Genomic DNA, 19,720 nt, shown 5'->3' with positions numbered 1-19,720 from the left:
ATGCAAAAGTGAAACATGTTAATGGCACTAACAACCTCTACTATTGTGTATATGACTATGATTCACACCATCAAATCCAAGCAGTAATATTTTGGTACTTCTCATCCGCAGCAAAACTCAGTAATAACAAAGAACATATATAAATAATTGGATGCAAGTATGCTTACATGTATTTGAAAATATTCTCACTAAAAACTAAAAGATGTTCCCCCAGATTATATTAGCTCCAAACCCCTTTTGGTCAAAGCATGACCCATTTGAAGTTTTGAACACATAATGGCAACAAATAAAGGATTAAATGTTTCCACAATCGGGTAAGGAAATCACAGCCTTGAACACACAGATCATGTTTCAACTTTCGAAGAAGAAGTGTCCTCAGTTTTCACAAAATAAAGACTGGAGGAAAGCATAACAGGGTTAAAGAAACAACCTGCAAAGGGCGAATGAAGTTGGTTATCAAAGAGTCAATAGAGCAGACTTCACATAGACTAGCAATGGCGTGGCAAGCCGCCCTCCCCTCCTTTCCCTCTCCAAATGCAGCATAAGCCGTTCCATAAATAGATATATCTATGTTCTCTTCACTAACAGAGGTAGCTTGCTTTTCCTCAATTTCATTGACCACCTGCTCTGGATGAAATTCATCATTTCCATCAGGCTTGGGTTCATACACATCATCACTCAAATCGTATTCAGCAGAGACCTTTCCAGCGAGGACCTTCAGAGCATCTACACTTACTGCAGGCCAACCTGTAGCTGTATAAATCTCACTGTGCATTCCATTAACAATGTTATGCAGTGTAATGTTACGATATTTTGTTGCCACCTTCTTCCCCTCTTCAATCACATTATCAACATTAAGCATTTTAAAATTCCTCGACTCTGGAAGGCTCTTATTAGGGTCCTTGCTGTAAAGGGCACAGGTGGATATATACATAAGTTTACGTAAAGAAAATTTACCTTAATCACTGAAAATGGCTATTGTAAAAGAAGAAAATTAAGGGAAGACAATGTTACAGCTATAACATTTTCAATGTTCAAGAGAGAACAGGAACTGCAATGATCATTTTTCTCAACAATTTTTATGTTGAAACAAACACTGAAGTATAACTTGGAACATTTAGCTATAAAGTTAAATAATCAGGGGTTTCAGCACTGTAATTTCCACAATAACATTTCAAACACATATACTTGAGGGATTCATATTGATGGATGGACATCAGTGGAAGCTCACGGGTTATAAGTTTTTTTTTTTTGTTTTTTTTTTTGTAAAATATCTAATTTAGGTACAGTCAACAGAGAAAATAGAATACTCATAACATTTCAAACACTTATACTTGAGGGATTCATATTGATGGACGGACATCACTGGAAGCTCAAAGGTTCTCATAATCTTTTTTTTGTGTAAATATCTAATTTAGGAACAGTCAATAGAGAAAATAGAATACTCCAAAGCATCCATATCTATATCTGCTCTTGGTAATAAATGAACATGTTAATACTGAACTTCTTCTCTTTTCAGAATCTTGCATCAATGTTTCAATAATTCCACTTTTTAATACATATGTTCATACATATATCATATATGCATATCTACTTGTGTAGGTAGCCACAAATCTGACATGTCCACTGTAATAGAATTGTCCCCACCACTAAATTGGCCTCACTTTAAGAGGTTGACTAGGGCAAAGTTAGCTTGATCAAATGCTCCTTTACTATCTGATTTCTAGATTAATGTTGGAGCTGTTATAGATTTTTTCGCGATAAATGGTTATAATCATTCACTGACGCAATATTTTATTTAGGAAATGCCTCAGGATGTGCCCCCAGAATGGTAGATTAATGTCAGTTCTAATGCCCCAGAATGGTGGATTAATGTCAGTTCTACTGCCCCTCAGTGTAACATGGCCGAGGCAACATGTTTCCTTTCTGCTGAAAATTAAATATATATAATTTAAATTTAAAAATATCACGTGTATTAAGCAATAACAGGGACTATATACAGTTGAATAATATCTTCCAAATGTCACTGTATGAACCCTTTAAGAAAGTATATTCACAAATAATTACCATCTAGAATCATTAAGAGCATCAAGATAATGGGCAGCAATACCACCCTATAGAAACTCCAGGGTCAAATTTAGCAAATGGATGATTACAACTGTTGAAGTACTGTTCATGTGACACTGTTCACTTGAACAGTGCTTTGATTTTTGTGTTTTATAATTAGGATTATAAACTCCTAGTTCCATTAGGTTTTGTTCTATTTCGATTTTCTGTTTTATATTTGTGGATCCGACTGATTAGGAATCCTTCTTGTAATCTGAATATTTGAGTAATATAAATAAGACAATGACGAGAGGGACTGTCTCACACAACCACAGTCCCTTCTCCTTCTCTCCATCACTTCTTCGTCTTCTTCTCTTCTCTTCTCATTCTCGGTTTTGGTTCTTTAACTTTATATTTTGTTACAACAACCACGCAGAGAAGAATCTGATGAACACCTCAGAAGCAGTTACATACAATTAAAGGTTGCAAAAAAACCTATTAACCAATCTTCTTCTTTTTTTCTTTTTTTTGGCTTAAACCAAGAAGATACAGAGTGGGCAATCATCAGGTTAAGGTTCCCAACAACTACCTCCACCCTGCATGTCTTCCAAGCATAACATGTAATTGCAATCCAGATTACTTAGTCCACAGACATCCCAAATCAAAATGAAGTCACAATGAGATGCCATCTACCTGTTAATTATGCCACCAAAAAAGAGTTGCCGTAGCTGAGTACCACTTCCAACATTCATGTACATAGCATCAGAACAATAACTAGAAGCCCACTTTCGAAATCTACGTGCAGCAATTTCATTTTCTACAGTAGCCAACTTCTCTATCTCTGCAAGGTATGTCCGATCAACCAGCATTCCCTCAGTCTCCATTCGAACCAAAAGCTCACCAAATGGACGCCAATACTCCTCATAATAGTCATACATTGTTCCTCTATTAATGCCATCAAGAATCCATTCTTCCTCAATTAGCTTTCTTTGCAAGCTCTCAAAAAGCTTTAATGTGCTTATTGAATCTAAAGCAGAGTAGCAAATCCAATGTACCCTTTCTTTCCTTTGAAGCTCCTCAACAAGCAGATCAGTGTTATTTTTGCCTTCAGATCCATCCTTCTTTATTTTTTTCTTCCCAAAGATTGTCTTCATTGATATCTTGTCAATCAATTCCCCTCCACTGCATTTTTGAGCATTAGACATGATCTTTGGGTCACGTGTGAGATCTTCAAGAGAATACCCGCCTTCTATTCCCCTTGAAGAATCCCAAAGCCGTGCCATATGCATCGTATCAGCATGGAAGCCTGAAAGCTTAAGCCCATAGTTCTCTATAACATGACTATCAAAGCTATAGTTGTGCCACACCTACAAAAAAGTAAGATAATAATTATCTATTTCCAGGTTTGTAATGAACAAATTAAAAGTAACTCCCCCACACCTCAAAAAAAATATTTATGTACAATTCTTAAAGGATGAAATGAGGAAGAGATTATTAAATCACTCTTGAGTACAACACATTTCAAATATAAACCTTGGGTCATCTAACCAATGAGACAAACTTGAAAAATACACCCCAAGAAATCCTAAAAGTCAACTAGATCAACCTAACCATATCATAAGTGAACTTCCTTTTCTCTCAATCATGGCTCTTCACTTTCTTGAGAGCAATCAAGAGATTTCCCAAATGTAGTCCACTTATTGAAGGATTTACCCAGCATAGGAAGCATCGAACATCACTACGATCATAGGACTACAGTAGTGGCAACTATCCCGTGCCTTTAACTCCAATACAATGATGTTCAGTACCTGAGTAACACAGAGCAGGAGAGCCTCATGATAAATCTTACCTTTCTAATGGAAGGGTCCTCAAAGAATGGAGCAAATTCTTTCAGAATGTCCCTACCGCCACCATCAAGAACATCTACCCAGATACAAGACTTCCCATTTCCAAAATCAACAGTTGGTCCAGAATAAATACTAAAACATATGACTTCTCCATGATCAACGGGAGTTTCCTTCTTTACATTAATCTTAGCTACCTGTAAATATCAATCAATAGGCAAAGGAAGTAAATTATCCACATCAGCCATTAGAAGAAGTGTAAAAAACTCTCTTGAGCTGAAAATAAAGGAGGTATCAATACATATGCCTCTCTATTTAAATGAATGTGTCAATAACTGTACATACGCATAGCCACAACAAATAGAATACACTTAATATAAAATACTTGCCTCTGTGTCACATGCATGTACTAGATTCTTGTACTGTGTTGTAAGCTTTCCCACAATATCCCTTGCAACTGAAATATTGTCAACCACAAGAACTTTATCATAGATACGTTCAAGCCTCTTTCGGTCTCCAAGTGGATGAATGCCATCCTGTTCACTTAGATTTCTTGCTTCAACGTAGGTTTCATTTGATTTATCAGCAACAACAGAAGATTCTCCACTGGATAAGTCCCTCTTAGTTGCTTCGCTGGGTCCAGTTCCATTTAAAGGTCTCCCTTTACTCTCTTTTTTTGGCAAATAAGGTTTCTCTTTACTATAATCCAAGAGTTTGGGTGAAAATGAACCATTCATTTTTCCATGCTCAACCTTCTCATCCTCTTCACTTAGATTTATCGCTTCAACATAGGTTTCAAATGATTTATCAGCAACAACAGAAGATTCTCCACTGGATAAGTCCCTCGCAGTTGCTTCACTGGGTCTAGCTCCATTAAAAGGTCTCCCTTCACTAGAATCCAAGAGTCTGGGTGAAAATGAAACATTAATTTTACCATGCTCAACTTTATCATCTCTTAAACCACTTTGGTCTTTTGGGGTCTCAAGCCCTTTCCAATTGTTAATATTTTGACGAGTTTCCGATATATTAGATTTCACTCTTTCCGCTTCCCTGATCCATGGATTTATACACCCGTACTCATTGGTGCTCGGCAACACAGTATCAAGAACATTGCAGCTGCTGGGGCTAGAAAGTTTAGCTAATTCCACCTCCCTGGCTAGACATTCATGAAGGTGTGTAGGAGTCTGCTTCTTTTGTTCCTCTACACTTGTCCTGTTAACTGATCTCCCTGACAATTTTTCTCCTCTAGGGTAATGAGGTAACATCCAAGCTGAAGAACCATAAGTCTTGAGAAACCATGGAGGTTTCCCTTCTTCAAATATATCTACATCATCTTTTTTCATGGATGAACCAGTATAATAACTTGAACCTCGTTTAAATTGAAGAAAACTACTAAAGACAACAATACTGCAACGAGGACTATTAACATGCTGGAGTTGGTGTGATTCCTGCCAGCCATCCATAACACTGAAAAGATGGAAGAATGAACAGGTTATCCCTCGGAAACGATTGCTGAAAACAAAAGAGAAAGGAGACAATTTGTAAAAAGTTGATGAGCGAAGGGATTGAAACATAGTTCATAGACTCGACCTAAGTAAAACATATTTTATGATGTTGTTCTTAGCCAGCTTTAAGAACAACATCAAACCCTCCACTTACCTGCACCAACTCGCTTTATTTCTAGCATACGATAGGTACTTTCTCTGGAATGTTGCAGACAACATAGAGATAGGAAGCTCTTCCGCCTCCCTCCAAAAAAAAATTTTGAACAAATAAAAAATATGAGTGATCGAATCTATAAAAAACCCTACCCCTCATTCTCGATGAACAGTGGATAGAACAGCGGAGCGGATGAAGAGAAAAAAATGAAATCTTCAGACCTCAGTATAGAGTTTTAAGCCCCAACCCAGTACATTCTAGAGACCAAGATTTAGGCACTCATATTTATAATAAACTTATAGATGGTGCCTTTCCATTAATGTACTCAAGTTTTCCAGCTCCTCCACCTTTCGTCTCGAACAACAACAAAACTGCAGTCAAGCAATGTCCACCACCTGCCCTCCAACTCCCTGTTCACCCTTTTCCTACTAACCATCGCAAATTATGTTTACATATACTCCTCCAGGAAACCCACTCGCCTAGAATTCCATAACCACGATATTTTAAAAAAAAAATTGGTGGTTGGGGAAGGGTTTGGGCCGAACCTGTGAGAGGCTTTACTGGACATCGAAAATCCGTCAAGAAAAGAAGCCACCGTAATTGAGTGGCGCCAGCAAGATGAAGAGAACCATATAGAAGGAGGGAAGCAGGGTTTGACAGGGCCACGCTGAGTGGAAACCCCAAATGCCATAACCTCTGCAACTCTCCCCAGCTTACAACTTCTACTGCTAAAAGAAGACGTCTTGGTCAATGGTGGAAGTTCCGTGAAAAAAAAATGTTGGTCGAGGGTTTATTCCTGCTCTCAGACCTGCTTCTCCTTGACTGAAGCAGAGCATGTGAAGATCTCGTAAAGGATGATATCAAGAACAGTGGAATGGATCATAGAGAAGAGGTATTTACAGTTAATTGATTTCTTGTTAAAAGCTTTGCAAAACTTGAGAGCCCAGAAGGCTGAGAGCCTAAAACCCTTCCCCTGAACAGTAAAACCCCTCCTCTCTGGACAAATTTTTTTTTTTTTTTTTTTGTCCTCCCTCTATTTTTAATTAAATTTTAATTTTCTTAGGTTAACCATGTAAGCTTATAAGCTACATGGTTAACCCACTCGGGTACACTTCTCATTAACCTCTTAAATGAATCGGTTTTTTGTTTCACCCATGCGGGGTTAATAAATTTTTTTTTGTTTGGTACGTAATGGAGGGGTTAACGATGAGACTTGCTATAGACGAAGAGATTCTCTCTTCAACCACGGTAGTTTAGTCTTCTTAAACTATCCATCTCTTAAAAAAATTGTATCAAGTATGATTTCGAATAGATCTTATTGGAAGATAAGGTTTCATATAGCCGACCCTATTTAGATAAGATATGGTTGAGTTGTTGTATGATTTGAAAATGGTTTTTCACGAAATGTATTTGACAGTAGTTTCCTTCACCACAATGAATGAAATATTCCTTAATCATGGACATTAATATAGTTGGGATGAGTGTCATAAATGAGGGAGAAGTATTTTCAACCTTCAACTAGTAGGGTGGAGTTCAATAAATAAAAAAAAAATTTAGGAGAGTGGAGGAAAATTCTCTCAATGTGTTTTGGGTGTTAGGCCAAGTTTTTCACTCATAATGAACCAAGAATCTCTCCACCCACAACCTTTATTGCAGTTAGATGGTAATCTTTTGAGACTTTAAGCTTGTTTCAGACTTTGTCTATTAAGGGCAAGGATTCAAGGATCAAATTGGTCCTTACCAATTCCAATAGAAATTGCCTAAAAAAATTCCCAAAAGCCCTAGAAGCATTCCTCAAATCTAAAAACTCAATGATTCTAAGGTTTTGGATTAAGAATTGGCCATGTCAGATCGGCCCTAAAAGGGATTGGTCACAGAGGACTTGATCAAATCTTATGCAATATTCTATCATTCTCCATGAAGATTCTTAGTTTTTGGCAAAGAAGCGAAGGCACTCGTCATTCCATTCCACTCTAAACAAGATCAAGAGAACGGACTAATGTCCAGTTTAAGTCATAGACCAAAGAAGCTTGGAGTATGAGTACCTGTCTCACGATCTCGAATGAAACTATCTGTGTAATGATATGCCGTGTGAAACATAGATCGTCGTTATTCCTAATCGAGACTCAAGTTAAGCTCCGTCTCGGAACCTTGTGGGGAATTGATGGACCAGGTATTGATTTTTTTGAATGGTGAATAAAAGAGAATAATTGTGATTCAAATTTTTACTCGTTGGGACTTAATGCCTATTTCAAACTGTGTCTAAGGAGTACTTATGGGAGAAAATTTTCCTCTACGGGTGGAGTAGGATTCACCCATCCATCTGAGGTCTTTATTACTTTGTCGTCTAGGACGGAGTTTCTCTATAGCTCAACATGGCATGTAGCGCACATCTGACGCCCTGCAACACATAGGCACGCAGTCCAACATCCCACCTATGTGTTGGGCTATGTACCCGAGCATGCAGGGCCATTGGATGATGCGCTACACGCCATGTCACGCTATAGAGGACCCAAATCCTTGTCCGCTATTGTACGAAATCGATTTTACCCTCCCCACTAATCCCAATACTCATCTCAAGATTCCCAAACCATAGACAAGGGATTCTACATTCACCGTGGGAAGAGAAACTGCCTCCATAATTATGACTTAAAAAGATTTTCACTTTAGGTTTTACGAAAACATTCTTCTTTGCCGCTCTTGCTAATTTCATGTTTTTTTCCCTAACAATTTCTGCATGTTCTCTTCACCATCAAACGGTAGGAAGAGTTGGGGTTTACCATCTAGTCGACCCATCTGTAATATGTAAACTGGGTCGTCGATAAAAATAATATGGACGGTGATGTGACCAGTACCATAAACTACGGAGAACCCTCTAATCTTATTTATCATTTGATACATAATAGTTCTTTTAATTAACCTTCCTTCATTATCATAATATCTAATTTGTTAGTGCTCTAATAGTGGTTGTCCTGTGGCTATTATTTTACTATTTCTAAATTTTTTAGTGCGGGTCTCATAGTTGTGAGTATAAACCCTAAAAATTAATTAATCACCAATTTCAAGGGTTTCTTAGTAAGATGTACTAAGGCTAGTTTGCACTTTTCTTCAAATGATAAGGATATCGCAACCCTAGAAAATTTTTAAAAAAAAAAAAAAAAAAGGGGTGGGGGGTGGGATTAGTGCTGTGTTTGGTTATGTATTCACGGAATAGATTCTGGGTATAGAAACACATTCCATGATTCATAATATATGATCAGAACTCACATATGGGGAGAGAGATAAGAGTACCATCCTCTCCAAAAGGTTTATGAGTTTTGATTGATGCTGCTGCTTATATGCAATTCCATTCATTATTATGCAACAAAGCTACAGTACATGGACTCTATTAACACTTTCTGTTACTCTATCTACATCACTATGTGATCTAGCATTGAAACTCTATCTCTATCAAGATGAATCCAGATTATCTTTACTGCTTCTGCATTCATTTTTGGGTACAGCCAGATACTCGAGAGCCGCTGATCAGGGGCCGGGTGCTAGCTTCCTCTTGGCATCAACAGATAAGTCGACTATTAAATGACACTTTGATTTATTGTAGGAATAAAAGCTAAGACATTTTGGTTACATTATTTTCTGGTTTAAACTTTTCTCCCCTACCTAAGGTGATATCAACTGCAATGATATGAGCAGTAGCACTGTCAGCTGCAACATCAAATTCAACTAGGACAAAAATAAAATGCGAATCTGACGAGTGGATCACCGGCTAACTGGATGCTCTGAATTACAGCCTTGGACAATGAAAATGGTAGTTAAGCAAAGAGCTCAGGCATGGTGATCAAGATTTCAAGACTACTTCAACAAGCCAACAATGCAACTGATATTCTGTTCGCAATTGTAACCATTATCAAAGATATTATTAACTCCTCACAATGCCATTACAGACACTGGTATCAGAAATTTTTGAGATTTCAGCCTCAATTTCAAACAGAGATTTGATTAATCCATTTCAATCAGAACTCGCAGGCATTGCAAGTCAGTGATTGAAGCAGAAGAGGAAAAAATTATAACTTAAAAGATTCCATTTTTTATGGCAGAAGAGGGGTGGTTTGAACCAAAAAAAAGAGCCTGTACTGTACAGGAGTGAAATCCCTAAACATCAGGCTCATGCCTCAAGGCCTTACATTATTTTGTATTTTCTTCTAGGTTTTCATGTTTTTTTAAATTAACAATTAACAATACTTGGAGTAAATATTGATATGGATGATGCTACAGTAGCCAGAAACGTTTACCACTGTGATGCAGTTGCCTTAGCTTGGCTGGACCGACATGACCCACTTTGGAAGCCCAAACCAGGGACTGATCCTAAACCAATTTTCTGGTCTGGCAAGGGCTGGTAGTTCACTTAAGATGCAATATTTAGTTTGGTTTATTTTATTTCATGGGTAGATTACGTAGGAGCACCCTAGGTAGTTTCATTTCTTTAGCTATGATCTATTTTGGTAGATTCCATTTTGGGTTGTTTCGATTTTAGTTAGGCTTCTATTCCTATGCAAGGCTATTCCCTATTTATTCATTGTAATAGCAGGAGACCAACAGATTTGAAGATTTGATTAATGAAAGTTGTTTGTGAAGCTCTGTGAGAGTGTGTGTGAACGTGAGTTCCCTCTTCCCTTTCCCCTCCTTTCTTCTAATTCTTCTACACTTCTCTTTGTGAAGCCCACTCTGCCTAGTATTTTCTTCGAAGGAATACTTGAAAAGAATTGTTTAGAAGAGGAAAGCAATCACTATAACAGAAAATCTGAATTCAATAATCACAGCTAGTCACAGATACAAAAGGGAAAAGTCCCTCCTATTACCAAATATATATATACAAGGCATCGCCCCCCTTCCCTCCCTGCTATCTTCACAATAGAGGCTGGGGGGACAGCATAAATGCCCCACTAAAACAGCCATCATACTTCCTCAGCCCAGCCTAGGTGATATTGCATTATGATTCCAAATTAGAAAATCAATGCGGGCCTGAACTACCGATATCATGGCACAACTTAGCTATGTTGGACAAAAACAGTAGTAGGCTCAGCATTGTTGATTTCTGCCTGTGTCGGTGACGCCAATTCAATCCATAACAGACCACTTCGTTTACTTGGCTGCATACCAGTTCTGTGCATACTTAGCGTCAACAGACAAGTCAACTTTGAGAAAATTGGTGCCGTAGAACGGTTTGGACATGCATTCAACAACCATGGCCTTGGCAACCTCTGCTGATTCCATTGGTCCCTCCAGTATCACTTCATCATGAACCTGTGTTTTCAATAGAAAGTAATCTTAGGTAAAAGATCAATTTTATAATTTTTATTTGATATTTCCACTCTTATTCTGTGCTTACTTAAAATGAGCCCAACTGCTCAAATATCACATGTAAACCAAGATTTCAAACTGACATGCATATAAGATAGCATACAATGCAAGCTTAACCATAACTGCTTCGCAAAAAAAAAAACTCATTAACTCATGAACTCAACCTGCAAAAGCAGTCTCCACCCAAGCTCCTTCAACCATGCATTCCTTGATATTTCTAGCAGGGCACACATGGCAACATCAGCAGCACTACCCTGATACAGTCACAAACCGCAGTGAGTCCATCCAAGGTGCTTTCGCAAAGAGAGTTAAATAGTACCACATACTAAAAAATAGATATGGATAATCATAAACCCTGTCTATATAGGGCCAAAGAAATAAATAATTGTCAAGGCATCACCTAGGCAACATCTAGGTGTTCAGGCACTATGGTCTCCTTGTTGGTGTCACCTTGCATCCAGGCCCTCTCCAAGGCCTTGGATCACCTAGACGCCGTGACAACTATCAAATGACACTTTGATTTATTGTAAGAATAAAAGCTAAGGCATTTTGGTTACAGTATTTTCTGTTTTAAACGTTTCTCCCCCACCTACGGTGATATCAATTGCAATGAATTGTGCAGCACTGTCAGCTGCAACATCAATTCCAACTAGGACAAAAATAAAAGGAAAATCTGACAAGTGGATCACTGGCTAGCTGGATCCTCTCAAGGCCTTGGACATGAAAATGGTAGTTAGGCAACGAGATCAGGCATGGTGATCAAGACTACTTCAACAAGCCAGCAATGCCATTATGTTAACAGTTGTAACCATTATCTTTAATACTATTACAGACACTGTTATCGGAAAATTTTGAGATTTCAGTCTCAATTACGTACAGTGACTTGATTAAACCATTCCAACACAACTACGCAGGCATTGCAAGTCGTTGACTGAAACAGAAGAGAAGAATAATAAAAACTGAAAAGATTCTATTTTTTAAGTTAGAAGAGGGGTGATTTGGTACAAAAGAATGAGCTCGTACTGTAAGGCAGGAGTGAAATCCCTAAACATGAGGCTTATGCCTCGAGGCCTAACAGTATTTGCATTTTCTTTTAGGTAAACTTATGTTTTTTTTTTAATTAACAATACTTGGACTAAATATTGGAAAGGATTTATTTGGATGAGAATAAAAAAATATTGAAACAAGAAAGCTCATCCACACCCCACCCCCCCCCCCCCCGCGTCAAAAAAAAAAAAAAAAAACCCCACTCCATCTAAGAAAAAGGACAGAATGCACAATTACCCCCATACTATGGAAAAAAGAATCCTAAAACCTCGACCCTATTCAATGTCAGAAATGTTAAAAGCCCTAAACTCTGGAGATTGAGAAGCACAGCAGATTAGATTGCACTTGATCCTATTAATCACCACATGCACAGGAAGAGCATGATTGCTGAAAGTCCTATCATCTCTAGCTCTCCACAGACCCCAAACACTAGATCCAGGAATAAGAATTCACAGCCTCTTGCCTTTACTCTGCAACTGTTTTCCACTACTCCAAAAAGAGAAAAAGAAAAGTATGAAGGCAGGAACTATCTCTCTTTTAAGGTTTATAATCTCGTCCAACACCGGCTTAGCAAAAGAACACTCAGAGAAAAATGTGGAGAATTTTTTATTTGTCACCAAGGCAAAAAAGGGACACACTTGGGAGTACATAACCTCTAGAAATCAAATGATTAACGATAAGTATACCCTCCATATTCCATAAGTGGTCCATAGAAAGAATTCAACCTTGATGGGATAACCTTTAGCCCAAATCAGGTCGGCAGTAAAGTCAATAGGTTCTTGTTTCTTAGCAAAGCAGCCAATGGGGATTTGACTGAGAACTTTCCATGTCCTTCCCACTTCCAAAAACCTTTCATTCAACTCTTCGAGGTTGTCAATGTAGACATCAAGCAGCTCCATTAGAGCGCATATTGTTCCACTTCCCAATCATTTAGGTTCCGTGACTTCAAAAGTCCAACATCTACTGTTATTCTGCCAATAAACATAGTTGGCCACAGGAGCTTTTATATCTCTTGCAATAGCATAAATATCAGGAAACACCTTCAACAACTTTTGCTTCAAAATGAAATGTCATACTGAAAACAAGTCCGACAGCATTTTCCATATTCACAGTAATCCCTTCCAAAAGGAATCATGGTAATTCATTATACTTCATTAAATTCCCAAGGACATGTGCCATCAGAATTCAGAAGAATTGGCCTACTCCGTATCCTAACAGTTTTGCATGCCATACTTCGCCACAATAATTAAACACCAAATATTGGAAGGATAAATTCATTATAAGGTATTAAATTGGAAATAAAAGGTATTACAAAAGAAAATAACAAATTTCAAAAATTAATAATGGTTACAAATAAGGCAATAGAGGAATGAAATTGCAGGTTGGTATCTCCAAATTCTTAAATGCAGAACCTCAACAAAGAAGTAAAAGCCTTCTAGTTTGTTCGAAATGATAGGTGAAAGTGGTAAACGAATCCATGGAGAAGCATGGTTCGAGGTCTCGCGAGATCTCGGAGATTTTCTCGGTTTAGACAAGGGTAGAGTCGAGACCACATGCGATACCAAAACATTACATGGTTTTGGCCAAGATTTTGGCATCTAAGATTTCGGCGAGAAGAAGTTACCAACTCACTTAATATAAATACACAGTCTTGACGAGATCTGGTCGAAATGCACAACCCCCCCCCCCCCAAACACTGATTTTATGACCAAATCTTACACAACCAAACTTGGAACTAGTGGATTTTTAAAACACTAAGGGTTTTACTTGAATTATAGAAACTTTATTCCTATTTCTAATTTTCTTATTTAAGCTGTTTTACTTCAATTATATGTGTTCTAATGCTAAAGATTGTGTGGAATTGGTGATATCAGTATATATTACAGCGTACACTATCAACCTAGGGTCATAAGTCAAACTACCATTTTGGGTGTGATTTTTAAAAAACTAAGGGTTCCACCATGTTTATAGGGCCCAAAATAGGCTGTCCTGCAAGTTTCATGACCTAATTAGGTCATATGGCAACCAAAACTAAGGGCCAAAATTTGACATAAAAAATGCACCAACTCGGCTGAGATCTCGCTGAGTTACCGAGACAACTCGGTTTTTTGGCTGACCGAAACCAGCCAAGATACTGAGACCTCAAACCTTGTGGAGAAGTCACAGTGCATTGACAACCCTACTTGCAATTAATTTTTTATGACAAAGGCAGCGAATAATGGTCAACAAGAAACAGAGGAGCAGACGGGAGAAGGGGACCTGCACAGGGGTAATAGCTGCTCTCTCACTTTGACCTCGTCGAAAATTACTAGCATGGGCCATAGCAGGGGAAAGGAGAGCACGTCCCAGCAATATGTGTACACGCTGCATGGTCTGAGCTTCCTTTATGCAATTTTCTTGCCATTTCTGAACTTCATTCCTCTCTTTGTACCAGAGATATACAGTTGCCTTTGCTTTATTAAATGAAACCTAAAGATAAATATATATAAATCAAAACAAAATTAGCTCCATCAGATTAGTTTAATTTTAAACAATGGAACCACCATTTCTGCAGAAGTCAAAGAGTACTGTGTACCTTCCAATCTTGGGCAAGCCCAACAGGAGTTTTCCCATATGCAATGGAAAAATTGAGCATTTTGGCTGTCCTTCTTTCAGAAGCATAGGCATCCTGAAATAAATATATAGGAGAAACATTAACTATCTACAGACAGATGCAAATACTAAAAATGTTTGCAGTAATTTCAGAGCATAAAATTTTTTTACCGTGTATCATTCTTTATGACTCATAAATTTTTTCAATAACAAGAGGAAGGAGGCAGTTATCAGGTCCATTAATAAGGTCCAAGAGAGCCAAATCAAACCGGTTGAAAAAAAATCCCAACTCTAATACTACTAGTCTACTAGATAAGTTCAAATTTTGGAAATTTGGAGTGCAAACTCATGAATCAGAAAACTATAAACATTTTTTTTCAGGATACCCAAGATAACATAAGAAACAAGACAGCAAACAAACGTAAAAACAACAAGTTAAAACCAATTTTGAAGGGGGGGGGGGGAGGGAGAATAAACATGCCTACTATAGACTGGAATTATACTGACTTGAAGAGCTTTGAATTTTCACATCAAGAAGTGAACTTGAACCAGTTAGAGCAAAACCTCTAACAAGTATGAAAACATTTTCATCAAATATATTAAATATTACAGCCTTACATGCCCAACAGCATCTATGAGATTACAAGCTATGCAACAATGACACCCTATATATAAAGCATTTCCGAAGTATCAGAAGCCTGGTCTTCAACTATCAATTACATGATTTATACAATACAATGTGAAAGCACTAGGTCTTCTATTTTGAGCTCTGACAATCCCAAAACAGATTTTCTATTTGCCCTAATATTGATTCTGTTGTAGCCACCATGATTGATCCACAGTTTCTATAAATGAGTACAGGAAGTTTTGCATTTTCACCTTCAATAGGGGAACTGAGGGTTTCTCTTCACCAGGCTGAGGGTGCCATTCCAACAAAACTCTATTTTGTTCTACAGCATCTCGAATATGGGGTACATATTCATTGCTGTCCTTGAATGAAAATCACCACCGGCTTTGAAGGCATCCAACATGCTCTTACAGTTTGCAAGATGCACCAGAATCCTAAGTTCCAGCTGCAATTAAAAACAATGTATAATCAGAGGAAAAAATAACATAAACCTTAAAAGCATACATAGATAAGTAGATACAAGTGGGAGACCTGCCCATAATCAGCAACTATTAGAGAGTTTCCAGGTGCAGCTATGAAGGCCTGGCGAATTTTGTACCAGTCCTTCTTCAAAGCAGGCAGATTCTGATGTACAGAAGAAGGCAACATCACTAATCTTTTTAACATTTGGGGAACAAAGCAAGTTCTCTTGATGGAAGTTGCGCATCAGGTATATCAATTATCAAGTTGCTAATCGCACAGCTACCCGGCAAAACATGAAATTACTTCAAGTATATCATCCATATGGCTTACATGAACATAAAACTGATCTCCCTAAGATCAGAAAGGATGAGAGACCACACCGAATAAGCAAAATATTTAATCACCAAGGTACTCTTGAATTTCTTTGATTCAACTCCCAACCAGTGAAAAGAAACAGTAAAGATCCACAAAACCCTACCCACTCACTAAATCCCCTCCATTGAATTGTCAATGAGGAACACAAGATTGCAAGGTGCAACTCAAGTAATCCCGATTTCACAAAAGAAATGAATCCAAACCTTATAGGTTAAGATATGTAGTTGAGGTGGGCAACGGTAATCATGCATACAGAGCTCACTCTCAGGAATGTATATCGATTTTCTTCGGCAGAAAGAAATTTATACATTGTTATACTACAGAAAGTGACAGAGATCTCAGAGGGGATGGGAGGACCCATAAAGGAGCAGGCTGGAAAGGACAACTCTCCCACATGACCTATGCAAGAACAGAAGAATGGTGAAGACTCTTTCTGACAGGCTTTCTCACATCTAGACTTTAGAAACGGTTTGACTTGGACTAACTTAGGTCTAGTGACATAATTTGGTCATGTTATTTCATACAACATAACATAAAAAAGTAACACAGTACATTATTGAGGTTGTGGATGTAACCCATGGATTCAACATCTCTAGCAGACTAGCACATCCCTACTCAGTCATTCGTACATTTGATAGAAACATCTAAGGATTTCAAAATTTGATCGCATTTTTAAGTTCTGTAATAGATAAAAGAAGTTAAAAGCACAAGTGAACTTATTAATTAGGGCTTATTTAATCGCCGAGGCAAATAGCACAAACCTGCAAATTTGGTCTCCTGGCTGATAAATGACCAGTCTCAGTGATATTTAAAGAACAATGGAAACGGCCATCCTTGCCTAATATGTGACAGCCTTGTGACAACAAGAAAAACAAAATGATCTTGAAATCCCTTCTACCTTCTAGTCCTTGTGGTAGTAGGAGTATAAATAACCTCAACAATAGTGTGGGTACCGCAACCTCCGGAGCGGGGTTTTAATCCGCCTTGTGGGCAGTGTCCGAAGCTTTCGGGGTCCCTTAGCGATAGGGGTTTGGAATCATGATATATGCACATTAAAATAAATGGAGTCGTCACTTAGGATTCGGACCTAGGACCCAATGGGGGTAGCCTCATCCATAGTGAACGGAAAGGGCTATATGTGATTTCTTTTGGTCTTGTAAGAGATCAAGTTACAGGGGTAGGAAGGTATTAGCACCTCATCTCGCCCAGTTAATCCGGTCTTTCTATTAGATACTTGAGTTCGAACATTCTCCCATAATAATATATCCTATACCAACATACAAGACTAACTTATAATTGATCATCATGCATCAAATATATAAAAAGAAATTAAACATGTTATTTCTATGAGTAAAGAATGAAGGAGCTAAAAGAGCTAGGGGCAGGCCTAAAATGACCATAGGAAAAGTTGTGAGGAAGGACATGCATAGTCTAGGTCTTGTACCAAGTATGACCTTGGATAGAACCGTAAGGATCCATGTAGCAAACCCCATTTAGCTGAGATTCTCCTGTCTTGCTAGGTTGTGCCTCTTTCCTCTTACTTTCATCTTTCAACTCTAATTTTTCTTTTTATTTTACATCTTTCATTTGTCACTTTCCATTTTCATTTCTCATCTCATTTCCCATCCCTCTTTTCCTATCTCTTCATTCCCCTTTTTTGTTTAGGCCCTAGTTTTTCCTACTTTCTTTTGTTTGGGTCCATGTAGCCAACTCCATTAAGTTGGAATAAGGCTGAATTAGTAAAGATTGCTATTTACACTAAAACAAGTTACTTTAATGGTCTACATTGTGCCAAAAATAAAGGACCAAAGAAAAATATATACCCTAAATCAAATCCAACGAAACAAAAAAAGCGGAAAAAAACATTACCAATGCAAATGCAAAGTATTGAATATCTCCCGACTCAGGTGGAGACAGACAAACGGCTTGTCTCTCTTTCATTGGACAAAGTAACATCTATGTGAAATGGATTCAGATTACTAGGAACGACTATAAAAATGGGTTTTGTTACTCGGACTTCGGGAGATTTTGGGGTTTTTTTGGCCTTGTTTGGCCATTTTTTGAGGTTTTTAGTCCATTTTTTTTGTTTTTAGATAAGTGGGGCTCTTCATTGGGTGAGCCTTCTTAGGGTTCACACCTCATAAAAAAATTTGTCGTAGTTGGAGAAGGTGAGAAATACCTCCTTCAGCATTTGGTAAAAAGGGTATTTTGAATCATTTTTAGGGATGTGAGGGTAATATGGTTTTGGTGTAGGTGCAAGAGTCCTCGAGAGAGACATTGATGTCTGTTCGTATCCTATTGTCGTCATTGCCAGGGAGGCGACAAAATTCAATGTCTACAAATAGCAACTAGAAACAACAAAAAAATTAAAGTTGAAATTGACTACTACAGGGTCTGAGGATAATACCCATGCGGTACTACAAACATACACATATCTCAACAATTACGATGCTCATAGGACTACTGTAGTAGCAAGTATCCCGTGCTTTGAACCCCAATACAATGATGTTAAATGCTAATGCAAAAATGCTAAATGCTAATACAAAAATGTTAAATCCCAATATAATGATGTTAAATGCTAATAATTCTTACCTTTCTAATAGATAGATCCTCAAAGAATGGAGCAAATTCTTTCAGAATATCCCTACCACCACCATCAAGAACATCTACCCAATTACAAGACTTCCCATTTCCAAAATCAACAGTTGGTCCAGAATAAATACTAAAACATATGACTTCTCCATGATCAACGGGAGTTTCCTGCTGTACAATTTACATCAATCTTAACCTATAAATATCAATTGATAGACAAAGGAAGTAAATTATCAACATCAGCCATTAGAAGAAGTGTATAAATTCTCTTGAACTGAAAATAAAGGAAATTCAAACTATGTAACAAGGACACGAATAGGTAATGTCAATACATAAAAAAAGGGCGCACCCAGTGCACGAGGCTCCCCCCACTGCAGGTCTGGGGAGGGTCATAATGTATGCAGCCTTACCCCTGCTTCGCAGAGAGGCTGTTTCCCAACTCGAACCCGAGACCACTAGGTCGCAACATAGCATCCTTACCGTTGCACCAAGGTCTCTGTCCGCCCTCTAGGGGGTGTCAATACATATATTTATGGTTTTCCATCAACAAACATGTGTTATGTTTTTCTTCTCTCTTGGAAGAAAGCAAATGTACTAGCCATGTCCCAGCATGTTGACTCACATAGCCGTGTTTATAACTGTTGACTCCGCCAAAGAATGCTGAACGATGTGTCCAGGTTAGAGTCAAATATTTAAATGAATGTGTCTATAATTGTATTGGGAGCCTCGTGCATTGGGTCCGTCCTTTTTTTGTCTATAAGTGTATATACGCATAGCTACAACAAATAGACAACACTTATAAAATACATGCCTCTGTATCACATGCATATACAAGATCCTTGTACTGTGTTGTAAGCTTTCTCACAGTATCCCTTGCAACTGAAATATTGTCAACCACAAGGACTTTATCATAGATGCATTCAAGCCTCTTTCGGTGCTCAAGTGGATGAATGTCATCCTCTTCACTTAGATTTGTTGTTTAAACATAGGTTTCAATTGATTCATCAGCAACAACAGAAGATTTCCCACTGGATAAGTCCCTTTCAGTTGCTTCAATGGGTCTAGCTCCATCAAAAGGTCCCCCTTTACTATAATCCAAGTGTTTGGCTAAAAT

The 19,720-nt window shown here is 37.9% G+C and overlaps 2 protein-coding genes and 1 long non-coding RNA gene across 3 annotated transcripts in view; all 3 read right to left on the bottom strand.

The window, feature by feature from the left end:
- LOC122640319 (DNA polymerase I A, chloroplastic/mitochondrial) overlaps positions 1 to 5,233 on the bottom strand; it is a 41,237-nt gene extending 36,004 nt beyond the window's left edge. Inside the window, exons 1-5 of the mRNA XM_043833478.1 lie at positions 4,643 to 5,233; positions 4,280 to 4,426; positions 3,896 to 4,087; positions 2,740 to 3,413; positions 431 to 905 (exon numbers count right to left, since the gene is read on the bottom strand). Coding sequence (XP_043689413.1) covers positions 431 to 905; positions 2,740 to 3,413; positions 3,896 to 4,087; positions 4,280 to 4,426; positions 4,643 to 5,233 — 2,079 coding nt within the window. The remainder of the gene's footprint in view (positions 1 to 430; positions 906 to 2,739; positions 3,414 to 3,895; positions 4,088 to 4,279; positions 4,427 to 4,642) is intronic.
- Position 5,234: 1 nt separating this feature from the next.
- LOC122639511 lies at positions 5,235 to 6,403 on the bottom strand. Its single transcript, XR_006329521.1, has 2 exons — positions 6,095 to 6,403; positions 5,235 to 5,357 (listed from the first exon to the last, which is right to left on the bottom strand). It is a non-coding gene; the product is annotated as an uncharacterized LOC122639511 (long non-coding RNA).
- Positions 6,404 to 10,514: 4,111 nt separating this feature from the next.
- On the bottom strand, positions 10,515 to 19,582 carry LOC122640315 (DNA polymerase I B, chloroplastic/mitochondrial-like; the record flags this gene model as incomplete). The annotated part of the gene is given in 11 exon segments (XM_043833473.1): positions 10,515 to 10,853; positions 11,075 to 11,164; positions 14,217 to 14,426; positions 14,533 to 14,625; positions 15,429 to 15,523; positions 15,526 to 15,622; positions 15,709 to 15,801; positions 16,776 to 16,867; positions 18,422 to 18,431; positions 18,607 to 18,777; positions 19,418 to 19,582. Coding segments are annotated over 11 exon segments (1,278 nt in total), but the record flags the coding sequence as incomplete, so codon positions are not given.
- Between the last annotated feature and the right edge of the window lie 138 nt (positions 19,583 to 19,720).

The sequence above is a fragment of the Telopea speciosissima genome, chromosome 9, assembly GCF_018873765.1.
Source record: "Telopea speciosissima isolate NSW1024214 ecotype Mountain lineage chromosome 9, Tspe_v1, whole genome shotgun sequence".
Classification (NCBI taxonomy): domain Eukaryota; kingdom Viridiplantae; phylum Streptophyta; class Magnoliopsida; order Proteales; family Proteaceae; genus Telopea; species Telopea speciosissima.
Note: the sequence above shows the minus strand (reverse complement) of the source record. Positions and strands in the feature narration are given on the sequence as shown.